The following is a 9418-nucleotide window of genomic DNA, read 5'->3' on the forward strand; positions in this document are numbered from 1 at the left end:
GGCTCCTGTTGACAAAGTGTTTTAACAGAAATGTAAATGCTGTAATTTGATTCTTTTAATGAACCATGTAACTTGAATGGATGTGATGCTGGTGTGACCACAGTGCACACGTCTGATGTTGCTCACAGTGGTCCAAGGGACGCTCAGGGAGTTTGTGTGTTTTCTCAGACTCAGGAAAAATTAGAGGGAACATTGGTCATAATCCAGCTCTAAACAGATGAGAAAATGTAAATGTGTACAGTGCAGCCAGAGCATTATGTCCTAGAGAATGGGCTGGCAAAGTGAGACTGCTAATGCTCAGAAACCCTGAAATAAAGAAGAGAAAAACACACTTGATTCTACATTAACCACAAACAACAGGAAATCTACAAGTGAGTTGTGCAGTGGCTGAGTTTATTTAGAAAGTAAGCTTGACCTCTTGGTGCAATGTGTGGCCAAGTGGACAAATAGGAAGTTTTTCTGTTCCGCCCTAACAGAGGGACGATGTGCCACGGCGAGGCTTACGGAGGTCAGCAGGCCAGGAAGCCTCCATCCACCGGCAGAGTGACTCCATTGGTCATGTTGCTCTTATCACTCAGCAGGAATAAAATACTGTTCACCACGTCCTCCACCTCTGCACACACACACACACACACACACACACACACACACATATATATATACAGTTCAGTTCACAACTAACGGCAAATTCTGCGATTCTTGAGAAAGATTGCTGATATACGTCTAATTAGCATATTTAATTACATGTGTCAGATTTACTGTGTCTTACTCCCACTGCCTCCTACCCCCCATCTCCTCTGACACACTGAAATAGTGTTGTGTGGATCAGAGCTATGTAGTTTGTTTTCTATTTACAGAACCAGCACTGTGTACAAATAGCTGATTTTTTTTTTTGACAGCTAAGGGAAATCTTCACTAAATGATTATATCACAAAGCTAGATGAACTACATCCTGACTCCAGCCATCGTTTAGCCTCTGTATCAGAGACAGTAGCATCTGCTTCCTCCTTATTGTGACAGAGGATGCTTTTTTTTCCATTCCATGAAACCAGCATGCAGACAGAAATGTGTGATCATCTTGTAATCTAACCAAGTGCAGTTGTGCTCATAAGTTTCCATACCCTGGCCATTTTTCAGAGAATATGAATGATAAGAGAAAAACTTTTTTTCACTCATGGCTAGTGGTTGGGTGAAGCCATTTATTATCAAACAACTGTGTTTACTCTTTTTAAATCATACTGACAACAGCAACTACCTAAACGACCCTGATCAAAAGTTTACATACCCTGGTGATTTTGGCCTGATGACATGGACACAAGTTGACACAAACAGGTTTGAATGGTTACTAAAGACAACCATCCTCACCTGTGATCTGTTTGCTTGTAATGAGTTTGTGTAAAAGGTCATTGAGTTTCTGGGCTCCTGACAGACCCTTGCATTTTCATCCAATGCTGCACTGATGTTTCTGGATTCTGAGTCATGGGGAAAGTTAAATAATTGTTAAAGGATCTGTGGAAAAAGGTAATTGAACTGTATAAAACAAGAAAGGGATATAAAAAGATATCCAAGGAATTGAGAATGCCAATCAGCAGTGTTCAAACTCTAATTAAGAAGTGGAAACTGAGGGGTTCTGTTGAATCCAAACCACAGTCAGGTAGAGCAACAAAAATTTCAGCCACAACTGCCAGGAAAATTCTTCAAGATGCAAAGAAAAACCCATAACTAACTTCAACTGAAATACAGGACCCTCTGAAAAAAAGGTGGTGTGGCTGTTTCAAGATGCACAATGAGGAGGCACTTGAAGAAAAACTAGGCTGCATGGTCGAGTCGCATGAAGAAAGCCGTTACTACGCAAATGCCAAAAAGCATCCTGCTTACAATACACCAAAGAGCACAGAGACAAGCCTCAAAACTTCTGGAGACTGAAATTGAACTTTCTGACCATAAACGTTCCATTTGGAGAGGAGTCAACAGGGCCTATGATGAAGGTACACCATTCCTACTGTGAAACACGGAGGAGGATCGCTGATGTTTTGGGGATGTGTGAGCTACAGAGGCACAGGAAACTTGGTCAGAACTGATGACAAGATGAATGCAGCATGTTGTCAGAAAATAGTGGAGGAAAATATGCACTCATCAGCCTGGAAGCTGTGCATGGGACATACTTGGACGTTCCAACATGACAACGATCCAAAACACAAGGCCAAGTCTACCTGTCAGTGGCTACAACAGAATAAAGTAAAGGTTCTGGAGTGACCATCTCAGTCTCCTGACCTCAATATCATTGAGCCACTCTGGGGAGATCTCAAACGTGCAGTTCATGCAAGGCAGTCCAAGAATTTACAGGAGCTGGAGGCTTTTTGCCAAGAAGAATGGGCAGCTTTACCATCTGACAAAATAAAGACCCTCATCTACAACTACCACAAAAGACTTCAAGCTGTCATTGATGTTAAAGGGGGGAATACACGGTATTAAGAACTGGGCTATGTAAACTTCTGATCAGGGTCATTTAGGTAGTTTCTGTTGTCAATATGATTTAAAAAGAGTAAATACAGTTGTTTGATAATAAATGGCTTCACCCAAATGTTAACCATGAGTGAAAGAAAAGTTTTTGTGTTATCATTCATATTCCCTGAAAAATGACCAAGAAATCATAAATTCTACCAGGGTATGTAAACTTATGAGCACAACTGTATATTTTCTATACTTGCTTTCCTGTTTATATTATCCCCACTTCCTAAAAAAAATCTGTAAAAGTATCTGGGATCATGTCTTCATGAAAACCTTGATGTTGATCCACTCATCCCACTTTGAGAAATCATTCTTTTAGGTGCAGATGACCCTGGCATGCTGGGATATAGATATTGTATGGAGACAGAATCTTGGAGCTTTAAGCTACACAGACAGGCTTTTCCACCAAAAAGAACCAGGTGCTCATTTGGTGCTAGTGCTTCGTTGGTTCAAATCTCATGCCTCCTAAGAACCGGTTTGCATTTCCATTGGCAAGGAGCCAAGTCAGAGCCACGTCAACGTTCAAAACACTAACACTAAACATTACTACTGCTAGCTCGGCTGTTTAAAAATGGCGGTTCTGTGTTTTCACCGTTGATCGCTGGTCACCGTAACCCCGCCCCCCCCCACCCGTGACGTACTCTATTGTTAACTCTGTCCCAGTAAAGAGTTGGTGCCTGAAAAGCACCAGTTTTTGGAGCCTGGAGCCGGTGCTTAGTTGGTGGAAACACAAAGAACTGGCGCTAAGTCAGGCACTGGCTCTGAACTAGAACTGGAACCAGCTCGGTTGAAAAGGGGCCACAGTCTGCAGTGTCTGACCTGCGAAGCGGCCGAGGGGGATGCGGGACATCATGGTCTTGGACTTTTCAGGGTCACTCCAGCCCAGGCGGCCCATCTCAGTCATCACCACTGTAGGGTTCACACTGTTCACACGGATCTGATCAAAACACAACATAAGAGCCAAATGGAGGTCTCAACGTCACTGACTGGTTAAATGGCAGCCCCAGGAAAAAGAAAAACACATATTTGCTGTTGCGCCTCTTTAGAAGTTCCAGATATTTAAAAATGCTGCCAAAAACACCGTAAGTAACTGACCAATCAGCAACACTTAGCGTTTTAAGCCCCACCAGTTTCTTTCAGAAAGCACTAGGCTCCAGCAAGGACTGTTTTTAAATTAGAACTACTGAGATCCTGGTTCCTCCAGTAGAAACACAGCGAGACAAAATGAGTTCATATAGAAGGTTGAAGATCCCCAACAACACAAAAACAATCTACAGTGAAAACAGCTTATGATTGTCAGGGGTATTTTGGTACTGTTCAACCTCAGGGTACAGAAAACAGTACGACAGTCATAAAACTCTATTGTAGCAAAGTCAGTGACATGTTGAGTGCGGTTACAGGTAAAACAGAGCAGATATCTGACCAAAAACAACCACAAGACTGAGAACAACTGTCACATTAAAACTATACTTCAGTCTCTGGGACTTTGGGTTGAAACTGGGCTTGATGCTACCTGATGTGGTCCCAGCTCTAAAGCCATCACTTTAGTCAGCATGTCCAGGGCTCCTTTTGTGGCACCTGAGGAATGGCAAGAACACAATGACAGAAACAGCAGAAACTAACTTTGTTACCGTCACTCAGCTTTTTTCAATCAGACACTCTAAAAATGAAAATCTTTGTTTTCCTAAAGTATAAGTAAAGAGAAGCATGGCTGTCAGGCTCTGGCTGAACGCTAGCTGTCCATCGGTTACTTACAATAGACGGCATGGTCTCTGAGGGCGCACTGTGAGGCCTGGCTGGACACATTGACAATGGAGCCTCCTGATCCTCTGGCCTTCATACCACGAGCTACTATCTACCCACAGAGACACAGTGCTGTTTGATTCCACAGAAGCAGGTTGAGGAAGCAAACATTTCAATTTAAAGCAATGGTGTAGAGCAGAGGTGTCAAACTCATTCTAGTTCAGGGGCCACATTCAGCCCAATTTGATCTCAAGTGGTCCAGATGAGTAAAACCACAACATAATAACCTATAAATAACCACAATTCCACATTTTTCCTTTGTTTTAGTGCAAAAAAGTACATTCTAAAAATGTTCATATTTGAGGAATTATCTTTTTACAAAACATGATGAAAAACCTGAAATTTCTTGATGAAAATAAATAAAATTTCAACAGCATTATGCCTCAGTTTATCATTTACACATTACAATTTCCAGATCACAGAGTGTCTACAAAGACACAAAACATTTAGTCATCTGGAACTGAATGATGTAGTATTTTATTTTATGATCAAAACGACAAAAGTCGGACAAAAAAAGACAAAAAAAAACAACAAAAACTAGACAAAATATTACAAAAATTAGACGCAAAACGATAAAAGCGAGAAACAACATGACAAAAAAATGAGACAAATGACACAAAACTAAACAAGAGACAAAAAAATTAGACAAAAAAGTTGAAAGGTGACAAAAACAAAAACGAGACAAGAAATTACACAAACGAGACAAAAAAAGAAACAAAGCGAGAAAAATGTACAAGAACTTGTGTTCTTGACAATAAAAAACACAAAATGACACGCAAAACAACAAATAAGGCAAAACACAAAATGACAAAAACAGATAAAAACCCAAGCAAGACAAAAAGGAAACACAAAATGACAAAAACATGAGACAAACAACAAGTCAGGCAAAAAAAAAGACAAAAAACAACAAAAACAAGACAAAATGTTACAAAAATGAGACAAAATGACAAAAGCGAGAAACAAAATAACAAAAAATGAGACAAATGACATAAAACTAAACAAAAAAGAGACAAAAAGTTACAAAGTGGCAAAAAATGGACAAAAATGAGGCAAGAACTTCCACAAACTAGACAAAAAATGACAAAAAAGAAACAAAGCGACAAAAATGTAGACAAACAACACAAGCGAGACAATAAAAAACACAAAACGACACACAAAACGAATAAAACAAAACACAAAATGACAAAAATAGACAAAAAAAACCCAAGCAAGACAAAAAGGAAACACAAAACAACAAAAACATGAGACAAACAACAAAAATCAGGCAAAAAAGGACAAAAACAACAAAAACAAGACAAAATATAAAAACGAATGTAGTTTGCTTGATGATCAAAACAACTTGTCATGGTCTAGAAATTATTTTAAATTTATAGTTTTACAAATTTATAATCTGCAGTTAGTATCTTCTCTGTAATTTTTACACTTTACAAAGTCGTCCCACGGGCTGGATTGGACCCTCTAGAGGGCCGGTTTTGGCCCTCGGGCTACATGTTTGACACCCCTGGTGTAGAGTAAACTAGGGTTAGTAATTCAGCCTTGACTGTTTTACCTGGGACACGTGCAGCACAGCTTTCACATTCACACTGAATGTCCTGGAGAACATAAGAAACAGAACACACTGTGACATGAAGGAGTTCTAACTTCTGATTCAGTCCCTATCATGTATCCTTTGACTAGTTATTGGTGCAACTTCCTCTGTGAGAATCACAAAAGTATTTAGCATATCTATCTAGTATTTGCCTTACTGGTCAAACTTGTCAGGTGTGACCTCCAGAAATGGCTGCAGGTTGGCACAGGCAGCGTTATTCACCAGCAGGTCGATGGGGCCCACATCCTGCAGGGCTGCCTCAGTGGCCCCCCAGTCTGATAGGTCCACACATACCGGGGTGATGGAGGCACACTAGGACAGGAAGTCAAACAAACATGACCGTGATGATAATAGAAGAATGAGATGGAAAAAAAGACATGACTAGTTTGGATTAAAGGTCTCCAAAATAACCCACATTAAAGACAGTATCAGCCATTTCCTGCTTGTCCTGTCCATTTCATGGCAGTAAACTGTGGCAATGAGCACATACTGCACAATTCTACTTTGTTTTTGGATTTTTCTGGTAAACTGATGAAGTGTCTTTTCTAGGTTGAGAACATTCTCCTTCTTCTTCAGATGTACAAGTCAGGGCACCCAGATAGATCAGTTGGCCCCATAAACAGGGGCTATAGTCCCCGATGCAGCGGTCATGGGTTCAAATCCAGCGCATGGCCATTTACTGCATGTCATTCCCCCACTCTTCTACCCACGTTTCCTGCCTCTCTCCCCCCTGTCCTATATAATAAAGGCCAGAAAATAACTTCAGCTCAAAGCAGAGATGTTTTTCTGAGCTCATAAGAAGTTTTAGAGATACGTGGTTCCTACAGGACAACAATGCTACAAACATATAATGGACCAATAGAATATGAAGCATTACTGCATTTTAAAACTACTCAACAGTATACAAAGTACTTGAAACTGTCACTGTTGAACAGAACAGTAGGATATAACACTTTAATACTCCAAAAACATCATATATCATAGTATAGCACTGGCACTGAATATTTTCTTACACTACAGGTACTTTGGTGCTTCCTGGTATTTTTTTTTGAAGACTCTGAAAACTTTTAAACTTAGATACTGTACAAGTGATGGACAGCATTGAGGACATCAGTCTACTAAATCAAGGAATCTCTGCATGTGTGTGTCGTCTGTTCACATAGTCTTTGAATTTCCCTTGAGATTAATAAAGTATCTATCTATCTATCTATCTATCTATCTGTCTGTCTGTCTGTCTGTCTGTCTGTCTGTCTGTCTGTCTGTCTGTCTGTCTGTCTGTCTGTCTGTCTGTCTGTCTGTCTGTCTGTCTATCTATCTATCTATCTATCTATCTGTCTGTCTATCTATCTGTCTGTCTGTCTGTCTCTATTAAGAGCTGTGTCAGTGCACAACATTAACTCTCACAGTCGACTCGGTAACAATATAACATCTCGATTTGTCACAAACATGAAAATCAGTCAAAGTCATTTCATGTTTCCACACAGTATGAATAAACTATTCCAAAGAGCGACCAGACTAGTGTGAAGAGAGCCTAGTGACGATGGAGGAGGATGAGGAGAGGTCCAGCAGATGAAGGGAGCAGTGGGGTGGAGAGTAAAATAGACACCTCAGATGACGGGTGCAGAGATGGAATTGGGGCACAATGGGACAGACAGAACAGAGGAGGGTGTGTGTGGATGGTCAGAGGCCAGCACCAGGGGCCCCTCAGATGGGTGACTGGGTGTGAGGATGGATGGGGGAGTACCTCCTGCAGCAGACTGTCGAGGTCGGCCTGTGTGCGCGTGACGGCCGTGACCCTTGCCCCGCAGCGTGCCAGAGCCAGAGCCGTGGCCCTGCCGATCCCTGGGATACAAGACATCCATAAACACAAAGAGCGATTATAGAGTGGAGCTCACACACACATTCCACACATGTCTGAGGCATTACTCCAAGAACAAAGCTCCTTTAAATTCTCCTCTCTCACTGGCAAGACTCTTCAGGGTATGTGCAAATTCATCAGATGCCTCGATCACTGCTGAGTTCACACGCAGCTTAATGGTTGACTTCATCCCCTGAGCTTTAAGAACTTCATTTTGCTGCCAGCAGCACTTTAATTCCCAGTGATAGACGCAACCGTTCCAAAGTTTGGGGTCACCCAGACAATTTCATCTTTTCCATGAAAACTCACATTTTTATTCATGTGCTAACATAACTGCACAAGGGTTTTTCTAATCACCAATTAGCCTTTCAACACCATTAGCTAACACAATGTAGCATTAGAACACAGGAGTGATGGTTGCTGGAAATGTTCCTCTGTACCTCTATGGAGATATTCCATTATAAATCAGCTGTTTCCAGCTAGAATAGTCATTTACCACATTATCAATGTCTAGACTGGATTTCTGATTCATTTAATGTCATCTTCATGGAACAACACTGCTTTTCTTTCAAAGACATTTCTAAGTGACCCCAAACTTTTGACCGGCAGGGTAGTTGTAATCACAAAGACACTTTAAAGTGTCAAAATGTCATGTGCTGTATTTTACAGTAATTATAACTTTTTATATGAAGTCAAACAGTCATGAGGAAAAGCTTAAATACACTTATAAAGACCATTTATATCATGACAATCTTGAGTTTCCAATGACTCCAATAAATCAGAATTTCCTGAAACACATCAGTCGTCACAAAAGACAGTCATACACTTTGGTTCTTTCATGGAGTTATTACAAGATCAAATCTGCTGTACTGTCCTGTTGTCTCTGAATGGTTTTTAGGTTCTGAGGAGACCTGTGCTGTGTGTGGATTGTTGAAGGTGGCTAAATTCAACACTACAAAGACAGTCCATTTAAAGGTGGGTGGGTGGGTGGGTGTCATTCTGAACGCAGCCTGCAGGTGTCGCTATGCCGCTCTGTGTGTCGTTGAATGGATTGCGTTGTCGTTTGTACCTTTTCCTGCTCCCGTGACCAGAGCGTGTTTGCCTCGAAACGAGATCTCCATGATCAGCTGCAGAACGAAGAGCGACACCACAGATGTAGTGAGAGCAGAAGAGAAGAGAAGCGCGACAAATTTAAAAAGTGTTGTCAGGACAGATCGAGCAAAACTCAGAGACGAGTTGTCAGTCTGAACACAAACGCTACTGCTGGTGTTCTGCTCAAACGTGTCACTCAGTTTTGCACGCACTGACACTAATCTGAGCAGATTCTTTCAGGATCAGGTCGATACTCACAGCAGTGATCCGACAGTCTGTGGCTCCTCAGGAGGAAGTGGTGTGTCTGTGTTCCGTTGGGCTCAAAGATTAAAATGACACAGAAGTTAATGTTCAGGTGGTGTTTGTCTTCCAGGTCAGCTCTGCTCAGTCACAGTGAGCAGACAGAAACCAGCACACAGATCCAGCCAGATTGTACTGAAAAATGATTATTTTACTGTGGGATCATCACTGTTAATGCGAATTTAATTAGTTTGATTATCAACTGTTTGTGTGTCTGTCCCAGTATTATTAATATTAGACTGAAATCAATATAACATTAATTTATA

General features: G+C 41.1%; 1 protein-coding gene across 1 annotated transcript; it reads right to left on the reverse strand.

Moving 5' to 3' along the window:
- Nucleotides 1–372: 372 nt before the first annotated feature.
- Nucleotides 373–9203, reverse strand: dcxr (dicarbonyl/L-xylulose reductase). The gene is made up of 9 exons (XM_023265209.3): nt 9111–9203; nt 8830–8887; nt 7647–7744; nt 6060–6214; nt 5864–5906; nt 4267–4366; nt 4025–4089; nt 3331–3448; nt 373–613 (listed from the first exon to the last, which is right to left on the reverse strand). Exons 2-9 carry the CDS (start codon nt 8879–8881, stop codon nt 510–512), a joined length of 735 nt encoding a protein of 244 aa, XP_023120977.2. The 5' UTR covers nt 8882–8887; nt 9111–9203; the 3' UTR covers nt 373–509.
- Nucleotides 9204–9418: the final 215 nt, after the last annotated feature.

The sequence above is a fragment of the Amphiprion ocellaris genome, chromosome 18, assembly GCF_022539595.1.
Source record: "Amphiprion ocellaris isolate individual 3 ecotype Okinawa chromosome 18, ASM2253959v1, whole genome shotgun sequence".
NCBI classification, from domain to species: domain Eukaryota; kingdom Metazoa; phylum Chordata; class Actinopteri; family Pomacentridae; genus Amphiprion; species Amphiprion ocellaris.

Bases quoted from the DNA above. Each gene is read 5' to 3' on its own strand.
- dcxr (XM_023265209.3), bottom strand. From the start codon at position 8,881: ATGGAGATCTCGTTTCGAGGCAAACACGCTCTGGTCACGGGAGCAGGA. The intron at 7,745-8,829 runs GTACAAACGACA...CTTGTATCCCAG, and splicing joins GGTCACGGGAGCAGGAAAAG to GGATCGGCAGGGCCACGGCT. The intron at 5,907-6,059 runs GTAAGGCAAATA...TATGTTCTCCAG, and splicing joins ACACCTGACAAGTTTGACCA to GACATTCAGTGTGAATGTGA.